The sequence below is a fragment of the Salmo salar genome, chromosome 17, assembly GCF_965601325.2.
Source record: "Salmo salar chromosome 17, fSalSal1, whole genome shotgun sequence".
Classification (NCBI taxonomy): Eukaryota; Metazoa; Chordata; class Actinopteri; order Salmoniformes; family Salmonidae; genus Salmo; species Salmo salar.
In genome coordinates, this window is record NC_138307.1 from 22,608,000 (window position 1) to 22,623,606 (window position 15,607).

The 15,607-nt window shown below is 48.7% G+C and overlaps 1 protein-coding gene across 8 annotated transcripts in view; it reads left to right on the plus strand.

Moving 5' to 3' along the window:
* The window catches only part of agap1 (ArfGAP with GTPase domain, ankyrin repeat and PH domain 1), a 318,347-nt gene that overhangs the window by 193,955 nt on the left and 108,785 nt on the right, over window positions 1-15,607 (plus strand). For all 8 annotated transcript variants that reach the window (XM_082963618.1, XM_082963619.1, XM_082963617.1 and 5 more), the window contains 3 exons: window positions 2,076-2,180; window positions 7,118-7,289; window positions 9,237-9,398. In XM_082963618.1, the coding sequence (XP_082819744.1) occupies window positions 2,076-2,180; window positions 7,118-7,289; window positions 9,237-9,398 (439 nt within the window). The remainder of the gene's footprint in view (window positions 1-2,075; window positions 2,181-7,117; window positions 7,290-9,236; window positions 9,399-15,607) is intronic.

A 15,607-nucleotide genomic window follows, 5' to 3' on the forward strand; every position in this document is an offset into this window, starting at 1 on the left:
CTGTCTCTCTGTGTTCTCTCCTATAGGGCATGTATCTGTGTTATTGTGTGTTATGGTCCTCCTCACCCTGTCTCTCTCTGTGTTCTCTCCTATAGGGCATGTATCTGTGTTGTTGTGTTGTTATGGTCCTCCTCACCCTGTCTCTCTGTGTTCTCTCCTATAGGGCATGTATCTGTGTTGTTGTGTTGTTATGGTCCTCCTCACCCTGTCTCTCTGTGTTCTCTCCTATAGGGCATGTATCTGTGTTGTTGTGTTGTTATGGTCCTCCTCACCCTGTCTCTCTGTGTTCTCTCCTATAGGGCATGTATCTGTGTTATTGTGTGTTATGGTCCTCCTCACCCTGTCTCTCTCTGTGTTCTCTCCTATAGGGCATGTATCTGTGTTATTGTGTTGTTATGGTCCTCCTCACCCTGTCTCTCTGTGTTCTCTCCTATAGGGCATGTATCTGTGTTATTGTGTTGTTATGGTCCTCCTCACCCTGTCTCTCTGTGTTCTCTCCTATAGGGCATGTATCTGTGTTATTGTGTGTTATGGTCCTCCTCACCCTGTCTCTCTCTGTGTTCTCTCCTATAGGGCATGTATCTGTGTTGTTGTGTTGTTATGGTCCTCCTCACCCTGTCTCTCTGTGTTCTCTCCTATAGGGCATGTATCTGTGTTGTTGTGTTGTTATGGTCCTCCTCACCCTGTCTCTCTGTGTTCTCTCCTATAGGGCATGTATCTGTGTTGTTGTGTTGTTATGGTCCTCCTCACCCTGTCTCTCTGTGTTCTCTCCTATAGGGCATGTATCTGTGTTATTGTGTGTTATGGTCCTCCTCACCCTGTCTCTCTCTGTGTTCTCTCCTATAGGGCATGTATCTGTGTTGTTGTGTTGTTATGGTCCTCCTCACCCTGTCTCTCTGTGTTCTCTCCTATAGGGCATGTATCTGTGTTGTTGTGTTGTTATGGTCCTCCTCACCCTGTCTCTCTCTGTGTTCTCTCCTATAGGGCATGTATCTGTGTTATTGTGTTGTTATGGTCCTCCTCACCCTGTCTCTCTGTGTTCTCTCCTATAGGGCATGTATCTGTGTTATTGTGTGTTATGGTCCTCCTCACCCTGTCTCTCTCTGTGTTCTCTCCTATAGGGCATGTATCTGTGTTATTGTGTTGTTATGGTCCTCCTCACCCTGTCTCTCTGTGTTCTCTCCTATAGGGCATGTATCTGTGTTGTTGTGTTGTTATGGTCCTCCTCACCCTGTCTCTCTGTGTTCTCTCCTATAGGGCATGTATCTGTGTTGTTGTGTTGTTATGGTCCTCCTCACCCTGTCTCTCTGTGTTCTCTCCTATAGGGCATGTATCTGTGTTATTGTGTTGTTATGGTCCTCCTCACCCTGTCTCTCTGTGTTCTCTCCTATAGGGCATGTATCTGTGTTGTTGTGTGTTATGGTCCTCCTCACCCTGTCTCTCTGTGTTCTCTCCTATAGGGCATGTATCTGTGTTATTGTGTTGTTATGGTCCTCCTCACCCTGTCTCTCTGTGTTCTCTCCTATAGGGCATGTATCTGTGTTGTTGTGTTGTTATGGTCCTCCTCACCCTGTCTCTCTCTGTGTTCTCTCCTATAGGGCATGTATCTGTGTTGTTGTGTGCTGTTATGGTCCTCCTCACCCTGTCTCTCTCTGTGTTCTCTCCTATAGGGCATGTATCTGTGTTGTTGTGTTGTTATGGTCCTCCTTCTCTCTGTGTTCTCTCCTATAGGGCATGTATCTGTGTTGTTGTGTGTTATGGTCCTCCTCACCCTGTCTCTCTCTGTGTTCTCTCCTATAGGGCATGTATCTGTGTTGTTGTGTGTTATGGTCCTCCTCACCCTGTCTCTCTGTGTTCTCTCCTATAGGGCATGTATCTGTGTTGTTGTGTTGTTATGGTCCTCCTCACCCTGTCTCTCTCTGTGTTCTCTCCTATAGGGCATGTATCTGTGTTATTGTGTGTTATGGTCCTCCTTACCCTGTCTCTCTCTGTGTTCTCTCCTATAGGGCATGTATCTGTGTTGTTGTGTGTTATGGTCCTCCTCACCCTGTCTCTCTCTGTGTTCTCTCCTATAGGGCATGCTTCTGAAGAGGAGTGGCAAGACCCTAAACAAGGAGTGGAAAAAGAAGTACGTGACGTTGTGTGACAATGGCCTGCTCACATATCACCCCAGCCTGCACGTGAGTACCACCTGTCACAGCACACACACTGAACATGAACACACACACTGAACATGAACACACACACTGAACACACACACTGAACATGAACACACACACTGAACACACACACTGAACACACACACTGAACACAAACACACACACTGAACACAAACACACACACTGAACACGAACACACACAGAACACACACACTGAACACGAACACTGAACACACACACTGAACACACACACTGAACACGAACACACACACTGAACACACACACTGAACACACACACTGAACACACACACTGAACACACACACTGAACACACACACTGAACACGAACACACACACTGAACACACACACACACACTGAACACGAACACACACACTGAACACTGAACACACACACTGAACACACACACTGAACACGAACACTGAACACGAACACACACACTGAACACACACACTGAACACACACACTGAACACGCACTGAACACGCACTGAACACACACTGAACACGCACTGAACACGCACTGAACACACACTGAACACGCACTGAACACGCACTGAACACGCACTGAACACGCACTGAACACGCACTGAACACGCACTGAACACGCACTGAACACACACTGAACACGCACTGAACACACACTGAACACACACTGAACATGAATACACATGTATCACTCGTATGATACACACACATCACACATAACATACACATGCTTTACACACACACATCACACATAACATACACATGCTTTGCACACACACATCACACATAACATACACATGCTTTACACACACACACATCACACATAACATACACATGCTTTGCACACACACATCACACATAACATACACATGCTTTGCACACACACATCACACATAACATACACATGCTTTACCACACACACACACACATCACACATAACATACACATGCTTTGCACACACACATCACACATAACATACACATGCTTTACACACACACACACATCACACATAACATACACATGCTTTGCACACACACATCACACATAACATACACATGCTTTGCACACACACACACACATCACACATAACATACACATGCTTTGCACACACACAACACACATAACATACACATGCTTTGCACACACACATCACACATAACATACACATGCTTTGCACACACACACATCACACATAACATACACATGCTTTGCACACACACACATCACACATAACATACACATGCTTTACACACACACACACACATAACATACACATGCTTTGCACACACACACATCACACATAACATACACATGCTTTACACACACACACCACATCACACATAACATACACATGCTTTACACACACACATCACACATAACATACACATGCTTTACACACACACATCACACATAACATACACATGCTTTGCACACACACACACATCACACATAACATACACATGCTTTGCACACACACATCACACATAACATACACATGCTTTGCACACACACATCACACATAACATACACATGCTTTGCACACACACACATCACACATAACATACACATGCTTTACACACACACATCACACATAACATACACATGCTTTACACACACACACACATCATACACTCTGAGGGAAGACTATACAGGCGGTGCCCGTTGATGTGTTTAACTCTAAGTTACTTCAGATGGTAGAATCTGGGGGTGATCATTCTTTCTCCTGTTAGTTCCATTCTACCTGTCCAGCCCTGCTGCAACCAGACCAGCTAGTTGGACAACTTTCTCTCTGATTATTACTGCCCATCATCACGATGACTCTACCAACCACCTAACAGTCCTGTTTTAACCTGCACCCCTCCAGTCTCAGTGTGGACCCACAGAGGTCACCTGGAGTCAGCATCACTCAGTGTCTGTAATGTAGTGCTGTCTGTCTGTCACTCTGCCCTCTGCTCTGGCTTTCTATGTAATTGTCCCATGTTACAGCAGCAGGTCTTACCGCTTGTTCCCCGCACGCTGCTAATCCATCAGCCACTGTGTTGGCCCCTGTTTCCTCCTCCTCTGTGTGTGTGTGTGTGTGTGTGTGTGTGTGTGTGTGTGTGTGTGTGTGTGTGTGTGTGTGTGTGTGTGTGTGTGTGAGAGAGAGAGCGTCAGCCACCCCATCCGCTCACTGGGCAGATGGTACGCTTGTTGCAGCGGAGGCACACACCCACACACCCACCCCCACACAGCGAGCAACAATATTAATTAGAAAGCCCACATGGTCTGTTTGCACAGGGCTGACGGTGATGATGTGGAATAGCACCACTGTAATGGCCTGCTCTAATTGCCCGCCTGGCTGCTCTGTTGGCAAACACAGGACCACAATGTCCCCTCTCCTGGCCCTGATACCACTTCATATCACCACTATCCCTCCTTTCCCTCGCTCTTCCCATCGCTCTTTCCATCGCTCCTCCAGATTGCAATCAGGCCTTATTGTTCATTAGAATCGGAATCATTTTCCTAATGCCACACTGACTGGAGTCTAGACACACATGTAGATGGATGGATGGGTAGAGGACGCACAGCGGAGGAGGCAAAATCAATTTGCTGTAATTTGATTGGGTTGGATTAGCAGCCCAGCTACTGCAGTGAAACAACCACAGAGGCAGAATGAGTGGACGGTAAATGTAGGAAAACTAAATTGCTCGATAGCAACCTGAAGGAGAGCCATAAAATATGATCAAATCTTTTGAAAATCCCAAAGGTGTTGAGTCCCTAGGATGAGTCCTAACTTACTACTTTCTCTACATACACACTCCCACACAAACTCTCACACACATGTACCTCCAGCCCCGAGCTGAGCGGGTGTTCCTGATCATTGTGCATCTGCAGCGCAGGCATCAATTACTGTGTTTGCGGAGGCTAATAGAATCAAAGTCAATCAGCAACGCTCCTAATTGCCCGACTATGTACAAAGAAATCACATTAATACAGCTAATTAAGTGGATGGCAATAGGATGGCGTGTAACTGGCAGGGAAACTAGGAGTCACGGCAGTCCTCAAAGAAACGTGAAGAAACTGGTCCAGGTGTCATGGAGTCATTCAGTTGTTTGTGGTGTGACTGATGTCATCTGATCACTTCCTATTTATTCACACTGTTTAGTTGTAGGGGACCTTGGGTGATTAAATGCTATTTTATTCATCCATGACTTAAAAAAATATTAATGTTATCTTGACTGTATTTATCATCTTTCTCAAGTGTGTTGTCTTAACCGTGCCCGCGCGCACACACACCAACCCCACATACACACACACCAACTGCGCACACGCACACACACACACCAACTGTGCACACGCACACACACACACCAACTGTGCACACGCACACACACACACCAACTGCGCACACACACACACACACACCAACTGCACGTACACACACATACCAACCACACGTACACACACACACACACACCAACCGCACGTACACACACACACCAACCGCACGTACACACACACACACCAACCGCACGTACACACACACACACACCAACCGCACGTACATACACACACACACCAACCGCACGTACACACACACCAACCGCACGTACACACACACACACACCAACCGCACGTACACACACACCAACCGCACGTACACACACACACCAACCGCACGTACACACACACCAACCGCACGTACACACACACACCAACCGCACGTACACACACACCAACTGCACGTACACACACACACACCAACTGCACGTACACACACACACCAACCGCACGTACACACACATACCAACCGCACGTACACACACACACACCAACCGCACGTACACACACACACACCAACCGCACGTACACACACACACACACCAACCGCACGTGTACACACACACACAAACACAAACTCTGCTCTTCCCCCCCATGCTGTGCAACTGTGTTGTTGGGAGCCCCAGCTTCCCCACTCTCCTCCTCCTCATCTTCCCTCACTTTCCTCTATCCTCTCCCTCTCATATCCTCTCCCTCTCATATCCTCTCCTTCTCTCCTCCCTCTCTTCTCTCCTCCGTTTATGATGTGTGGATCAGATGGTGAAAGTTTCATGATGCACATGGAGTCTCAATTAGCTCCGTCAAGCTGTCTGCAGGCTGGGCTGGACCGGGCTCCGCTGGGCCGAGTTGGGCCAGGCTGGGCCCTTGTAGCCCCTCCAGGGACCCCAGCTCAAGGGATCTCTGGCGACTTGTTAAGCCGTGTTGAGAGCACTTGGCTTTGAATTGGCCTTTTGTTTTCCTCCTGCAAGAGGGAGGTGGTCCCGACAGCCTCTCAGGATGCTCCTTGCCTCTCAGCCCTCACACACACACGCATAATCACACACACACACACGATTAAAACACACACACACATGATTATGAACACACAAAGTCTTGAACATAATCACCCACTCCTCTTGGTTCAGAATGGTCTTTGATTGTGTCACAGTGAGAGTCAGAGCTTTGTTTCTGCACATGGTCTCAGCCCTCATTCATGTTTGAGAGGGGTGACTGACCCCTACTCAGTGTGCTCCCTGTCTGACACACACACACACACACACACTTCAGGGACTGCTGCCTTAAAGAAACCATCATTTTTAATGAAGACTACAGTCTTTTATTAGTTTAATATTGATCCTGTAAACACCAACTGTCAAGCCCACAGGAATCACAAGCCTGTTATGTTATCTCCAGGGACGGATGCTGCCAAGTAGCTTAACCCCTCCCTAATGACTCATACATTTAGTTATGTTGTTATAGGCAGCTAGGCCTGTAAATATTACAACTATGTAACCCACAACAATGCATCTCTGTATTCTGAGCAAACCCCCTTGTCATTAGTTATAAAAACAAATCCCTATTTATCTGAGAGCGTTTATCTTTCATCTCTAAGTGTGTATTGATAGCAGACTGTGTCCCTGTCTGTCTCCTGTAGGACTACATGCAGAACGTCCATGGGAAGGAGATAGATCTGTTGAGGACCACAGTGAAGGTCCCAGGGAAGAGGCCTCCCCGAGCGGTGTCTACCTGTGCCGCTGTCCCCAGCCCGAAGACCAACGGCCTGGCCAAGGACATGAGCAGTCTGCAGCTGGGACCTGGTGGCCCTGGTGAGAGACAGAGACACACACATGCATGCTTACACATTTCCACGTACTCTCACACACACATAGACACCTCGTCCTACACACACACGTCCCTTGTGGGCCTTTATGGGTCCTGCAGTATTTTGTTTTGTAATTTTACCTTTAACAAAAATAATCAAACAATGAACCATAAACCATACTGTTGAGGGGATGAATATACACATACACGCACACAGACACACCCACCAACATGCCCCCACACACACACACGCACACACACACACACACACACACACACAAAGACACACTCACAAAGACACACACCCACCAACGCACACAGACACACCCACCAACATGCCCCCACACATGCACACACACACACACACACACACACACACACACAAAGACACACACCCACCAACACGCACACAGACACACCCACCAACATGCTCCCACACACACACACACACACTCACAAAGACACGTACCCACACACACGCACACAGACACACCCACCAACATGCCCCCACACACACACAAACACACCCTCACAAAGACACACACCAACACCCATGCACAGACACACCCACCAACACCCATGCACAGACACACCCACCAACACCCATGCACAGACACACCCACCAACACCCATGCACAGACACACACCCACCAACACCCATGCACAGACACACACCCACCAACACCCATGCACAGACACACACCCACCAACACCCATGCACAGACACACACCCACCAACACCCTCGCACAGACACACACCCACCAACACCCTCGCACAGACACACACCCACCAACACCCATGCACAGACACACACCCACCAACACCCATGCACAGACACACACCCACCAACACCCATGCACAGACACACACCCACCAACACCCATGCACAGACACACACCCACCAACACCCATGCACAGACACACACCCACCAACACCCATGCACAGACACACACCCACCAACACCCATGCACAGACAGGCGCACGGCTCCAGGAGGACCAAACTAATAGCATGAATATTCAGTGACCCATAATACATGTACTAATTACTGTCATGAATATTAATGCAATCAGAGTCCTCTCTCCACTCAGGCAGCTCCAGACATGAGCTGTAATGAGAGAAAGAGAGGTGAGGGAGGGAGGGAGGGAGACGGAGGAGAGAGAGAGACAAATGATTCACTCAGCTGTTAGACCATGAAAGCTCCGGCAACTCAAAGGTTTGGTTTCAGCAGCGGGCTGCTGCTAGACTGTTCCTTTTATAATCACTTAGTGTGTGTGATTCCTGTACATGCGAGTGTGTGTATGTTTGCGTGTTAGTGCACATTTGCTCGCGTGTGTGTGTGTTTAGTATGTTTCCAATCCACGGTCATGTCTCCAGTGGGTCAGAGTGTACTGTATCAGTGTGTATTATACCAACAGCAGCAGCTTTAGGCTCTGGGTTAAGGTGGTGCTGTTCTCATCACACACACACACACACACACACACTGCACCGGGGTAATTGACTGCGGTAAATGCGCGCTCCGCTCTGTTCGCCTCCGTTTACGGTCACATTAGCCTATTATAATGCTAATGCTTTATGTGGAGCCCCCAGCACATCCAGATACATGTATTGAGCCAGGGGCCACAGTGAGAGAGGGCCCTTACTATGTCCCCTGTGGTGTGGCCTACTGCAGTAGACAATCCATTGTGTTGTTTGCTTTGGGGTGGAGGTTCAACTTGCTCTATTAGGGGTTTCTCTTTAGTCAAAGGTGTAGCAGCAGGATTTCTTTATTTCATTTAGTTGTGTTGCCAGCAGGCCCTTATTGTAAACTAAGGAAAACTGAGCACTTTTCTTTCTAATGTAAACGTCTTTGTAACCTTGAGTTGGTTTCAGTAAATTATGGAATATTGGACAAAAGATAAGTTTGACAACTGACTGATAAACATCCTGGATTCTCTCTCCCTCTCCTTCAGGCTCTGTGACCAGTAGTTTGTCAGCCTCTCAGATGACCAGCGGGATCAGCTTGGTGTCCTTTAACAGTCGTGGGGACGGGCTGCACCAGAGATCCTACTCAGTCTCCTCCGCCGACCAATGGAGCGAGGCCACTGTCATCGCCAACTCAGGAGTCAGCACAGGTATGAGGAAACACACACACACACACACACACACACACACACACACACACACACACACACACACACACACACACACACACACACACACACACCCACACACCGTTAAGGAACCAGGCCACCCCTAGACCCAGTCTTTTCTTTCCTCCTGTCATTGGGCCCCAGATGGGCTCTGACTTGGAGCTCCACGGTGGGGAGCCTGCCTTAGTACAGGCAGCCTGAGAGCAGAGCTCCGCAGGGGGGCCCTTCTCCTCCTCCGCTGGGCCTTTCATTCGTCCTCCATTGATCTGCCTGCCAGGCCCCTAATGCTGTCTTAACTGTTTATCAAACTAATGGTCACTCAGAGAGACACATTAGCAAGAGCACATTTATCCTCACATGCACTGGGGGATCTGGTGTCACACACACAGCCACACACTCTCTGCCGCACGCTGAGACTGACAGCTGTCGGATCGAGGGTGTGTCGCCGTGACGATGAGTCTGAGTGACAGGTCCCCCGTGTGTTGGGCCCGTTGGCCCTGCGCTGCTCTCCTGAAATAACGTTTAAAGTTGTGAAACACTCTAATCACATTGGCTCCCAGGGGCCTCAATGCACACACACACTCTCACACACACACACACACACACACACACACACACACACACACACACACACACACACACACACACACGCACGCAGCTGAGGCCCACACTAGTATCCTTTTGTCTCCTCGGTCTCTCCTTTAGCCAACTGTGGGCAGCTTATGCAAGTCAGTTCAATTTCACTCAACTTTATTTGTACAGACATTTCTGTAAGGCCATTTATCAATGAACACAAACCGTTTCTTTTTAACGGCCAAAGTAGAATGAGTGTGATTGACATCTGTAGATTGGGGATATGACTGAGGTTGACATCTGTCAGTTTAACAAAGCTTCTGTTTAATCCAGCTAATTAACACCATATTAAAATCTGTATATTTTTACAATTCCCATTATATCACAGTATTCATTTATGCAGATCTAAAATAAAATGGGTGTACTTTGTGTGTCTGTGTATAACTGTGTATTGTGTGTCTGTGTATAACTGTGTATTGTGTGTCTGTGTATAACTGTGTATTGTGTGTCTGTGTATAACTGTGTATCGTGTGTCTGTGTATAACTGTGTATCGTGTGTCTGTGTATAACTGTGTATCGTGTGTCTGTGTATAACTGTGTTAGTGGATGTTGGGGCCCTGGAGGCGTTGAGAGCTCTGTTCTGAGCTTGTCTGAAAGCATCACGGCCCCTCAGCCTCTCTTAATATAAATAACCTTTACCCAGCCCCTTAACGAGCCTTAACGAGGTGCCCCTCCTCTCTCTCCACTGTGTCGTGACTGGGATGAGTTGTGATAGCTGGATGACTAGTTGACCAGTGGCTCCAGGGCCTGAGAAGTCATCACCTTCTGCCCCCAGAGCCCAGCCCAATGAGAGCTCTCAGGGAGAAGAAAAGGAGGACGTCTTTGTAATTAGTTTTTCTGTTGTGGCCGTCGGCTTCTGAAGGGCTTGCTGCTATTTGCTCTCCTCTGTGGCCGTCGGCTTCTGAAGGGCTTGCTGCTATTTGCCCTCCTCTGTGGCCGTCGGCTTCTGAAGGGCTTGCTGCTATTTGCTCTCCTCTGTGGCCGTCGGCTTCTAAAGGGCTTGCTGCTATTTGCTCTCCTCTGTGGCCGTTGGCTTCTGAAGGGCTTGCTGCTATTTGCTCTCCTCTGTGGCCGTCGGCTTCTGAAGGGCTTGCTGCTATTTGCTCTCCTCTGTGGCCGTCGGCTTCTGAAGGGCTTGCTGCTATTTGCTCTCCTCTGTGGCCGTCGGCTTCTGAAGGGCTTGCTGCTATTTGCCCTCCTCTGTGGCCGTTGGCTTCTGAAGGACTCTTCTCTGTGGAAGGGGCGGTTGTGTCTGAACAGTAGTCTCTGCTGCTTTGAGACTGTCTTCATACTAACCCTTTATCTAAACCCCACACCTTTTACACCAGGCCTTGTGTAAGTTAGTTACCTGCCTGTTTTTAATCAGATCACATTATATTCTGTCTCTTCTCCTATCTACTCATGTATAATATTCAGTTGTTGGTCCCATGTGGCTCAGTTGGTAGAGCATGGTGTTTGCAACACCAGGGTTGTGGGTTCGATTCCCACGGGGGACCAGTACGGGGGAAAAAAATGTATGAAATGAAATGTATGCATTCACTACTGTAAGTCGCTCTGGATAAGAGCGTCTGCTAAATGACTAAAATATAAAAATGTAAAATGTTGACGTGATGATTCACAGGAAGACAAGTCCCTTCAATCTAGGCCTGTCGTTTCTCCTATTGGAGGAGGGACCTAGTGCTCCACAGACAGTAATGAGTCCTATTGGAGGAGGGACCTAGTGCTCCACAGACAGTAATGAGTCCTATTGGAGGAGGGACCTAGTGCTCCACAGACAGTAATGAGTCCTATTGGAGGAGGGACCTAGTGCTCCACAGACAGTAATGAGTCCTATTGGTGGAGGGACCTAGTGCTCCACAGACAGTAATGAGTCCTATTGGAGGAGGGACCTAGTGCTCCACAGACAGTAATGAGTCCTATTGGAGGAGGGTCCTAGTGCTCCACAGACAGTAAGGAGTCCTATTGGTGGAGGGACCTAGTGCTCCACAGACAGTAATGAGTCCTATTGGAGGAGGGACCTAGTGCTCCACAGACAGTAATGAGTCCTATTGGTGGAGGGACCTAGTGCTCCACAGACAGTAATGAGTCCTATTGGTGGAGGGACCTAGTGCTCCACAGACAGTAATGAGTCCTATTGGAGGAGGGACCTAGTGCTCCACAGACAGTAATGAGTCCTATTGGTGGAGGGACCTAGTGCTCCACAGACAGTAATGAGTCCTATTGGAGGAGGGACCTAGTGCTCCACAGACAGTAATGAGTCCTATTGGAGGAGGGACCTAGTGCTCCACAGACAGTAATGAGTCCTATTGGAGGAGGGACCTAGTGCTCCACAGACAGTAATGAGTCCTATTGGAGGAGGGACCTAGTGCTCCACAGACAGTAATGAGTCCTATTGGAGGAGGGACCTAGTGCTCCACAGACAGTAATGAGTCCTATTGGAGGAGGGACCTAGTGCTCCACAGACAGTAATGAGTCCTATTGGTGGAGGGACCTAGTGCTCCACAGACAGTAATGAGTCCTATTGGTGGAGGGACCTAGTGCTCCACAGACAGTAATGAGTCCTATTGGTGGAGGGACCTAGTGCTCCACAGACAGTAATGAGTCCTATTGGAGAACTAGAGAAGAGATGAAGACATCCACACACTAGAAGCCCTGTAGCCTGTAAGTAGAGCTGAGGACAGGAGAGGACAGCTGCAGGGTTGTTAGTGTGTGGATATATCTGCTTTTCTCCAGTTAAATAAATATTGGCTGGCTATGACATCGATGGCCTCTGGTCTGTTAGCTGCTCTCAGTAAACACGCCCCCTTTATTCTCTCTGCATTGAGTTGCCTTTTCCCCTTAATGATGGAACAATGGGAGCAGTAATACTAATGGGTGTCTGTTTCATTAGGAGGCTGTTGTTCCCTAGACGCCTCCAGGCCTGTAGGAGCCAGGGGGATGAACCAGGGACACGGGGGGAAAGCGGAGCAAGCTAGCGTTCCTCCCTACTAAGCCAGCTTGCTGTGGGGCTAATGGCTCGCTGGGCTGAGCTGGTCGAGGCCCACGGTCGCTTCGCTGAGCTCCAACCTCCAACCCTCTGACTAACATAGTGTTCCTATTTTCAGTCCTCCGATGCTGGGGGGTGTCCCTGGCATGGCATCTTCCTCCTTCAGCTCAGGAATGCACATGCAGGAGCAACCCTGCTCCCTGGTTTTCCCTGTCCGAGTCTCTCTTACAGTGCCTAACAATATAGTCTCCACTGCCTTTCCAAGCTTGATTGGGTGATAGGCTTTAAAATGACAGCCCTGTCAGGATATCTCAGCATTTCACTTATCTGAACCTTTTCCCTGTGGTCCTGTGTGTTTTCAGAAACTGGAAACAGGAAGAAACTTATTTTGAGTTTGTGTGCGGTGCGGTGGCCCTGTGAAAGAGCCCATTGTGTGTGTGTGTGTGTGTGTGTGGGGGGGGGGGGGGGGCAGCAGCTGGTGTCTTTGATTTGGCAGACCAGGCTGTGGAATTCCATGCCTCAGGAGCTGCCCGGCCATCCTCTGATCTTCTTCTGTAAAGTAGTTGACAGACAGGAAGTCACTTTACCTCCACTTCCTGTTTACTATCCTCACTCAGAGTTGGTCTGCTTCACGCTGTTGTCACTAGTTACCACAGCCACCAAAATAGCTTGTTGGCCTTAATTTAAGTTTATGTATAAGGTTAGCAGTGTGTTTAAGGTTAGGTTTCAAATCAGATTTTATGAAGAGAAATTGTAGTCATGGGCGGGGTTTAGCCATGTAGTCATGGGCGGGGTTTAGCCAGAATTATGACTTTGTGGCTGTGGTAACTATTGACGACCGCTTCACACACAAGGCTGGGATATTATTATGCATTTACTGTTAATGAAAGTAGCACATTTCATTTGTAGAGCGCTTTTCATTTACATCAGAAATCACAAAGCTCTTTACATTGTGAGCAACCATGTTATCACCCTATCAAAGAGCACAGCATGCATATCGTCAGATTTCAGGATACAGCGTCTCAATGAACCTCTCTTCATACCAGAGTTTCATGAAGGAGAAGAGAGAGAGAGAGGCTCGCTCACAGAAAAAGAACAAGGAGACTGTTAACAACAGATACTGAGGGCGCCAGTGGGGGGATGATTGTAGAGAGAGATGAGGGATGCTGCGAGGGAGGGAGGGGATAGTGTGATATGTGAAGGTAGTGATGTAGAGAGAGGAGGGGGAGGCTGGGACGGGGGGGAGACACGGGTGAGGAGAGGGAGGAGGGGCTGCAGATGTGAGGGCTGTTAATCCCGGGTGGTTAATTGTGCGCTCCGGGATGGCATCTTGTCAGCAGAGATAAGTTGTCACGTTTTCCACTTGAGCTGAGACTAAACGATAGTCCAATAAGTTATGTCTGTCCTTGAGGCTGTCTGTTCTGTTCTGGGCAGCAGGCGCTACATCAGTGTGATAGGAGCTCGCTCCGTGCCAGCAGCCCCTCCCCCTAACCCCACTGTCCACATCAGTCCCGCCGCCCACGCTGATATTGATGGGAACTGAATGTTATTTTATTCCGCCGCAAGTCACAGCTGTCAGCTCAGCGTCTCGTAGCCTCCTAGCCTGATATCCTGGGCCAGCCAGGGAAGGAGGAGGAGAACAGCCAAATGAATGGCAGCTTCTTCCACTGACTGCTACGGATGGCTCCATAGAGCTGGACACATCCACACTCATCTCCTGTATCACTGCTTCCCTAGCTGGACACATCCACACTCATCTCCTGTATTACTGCTTCCCTAGCTGGACACATCCACACTCAGCTCCTGTATCACTGCTTCCCTAGCTGGACACATCCACACTCAGCTCCTGTATCACTGCTTCCCTAGCTGGACACATCCACACTCATCTCCTGTATTACTGCTTCCCTAGCTGGACACATCCACACTCAGCTCCTGTATCACTGCTTCCCTAGCTGGACACATCCACACTCAGCTCCTGTATTACTGCTTCCCTAGCTGGACACATCCACACTCAGCTCCTGTATTACTGCTTCCCTAGCTGGACACATCCACACTCATCTCCTGTATCACTGCTTCCCTAGCTGGACACATCCACACTCATCTCCTGTATCACTGCTTCCCTAGCTGGACACATCCACACTCATCTCCTGTATTACTGCTTCCCTAGCTGGACACATCCACACTCATCTCCTGTATTACTGCTTCCTTAGCTGGACACATCAACGCTCAGCTCCTGTATTACTGCTTCCCTAGCTGGACACATCCACGCTCAGCTCCTGTATTACAGCTTTCCGAGCTGGACACATCCACGCTCAGCTCCTGTATTACTGCTTCCCTAGCTGGACACATCCACACTCAGCTCCTGTATTACTGCTTCCCTAGCTGGACACATCCACGCTCAGCTCCTGTATTACTGCTTCCCTAGCTGGACACATCCACACTCATCTCCTGTATTACTGCTTCCCTAGTTGGACACATCCACACTCAGCAGCTCCTGTATTACTGCTTCCCTAGCTGGACACATCCACACTCAGCAGCTCCTGTATTACTGCTTCCCTAGCTGGACACATCC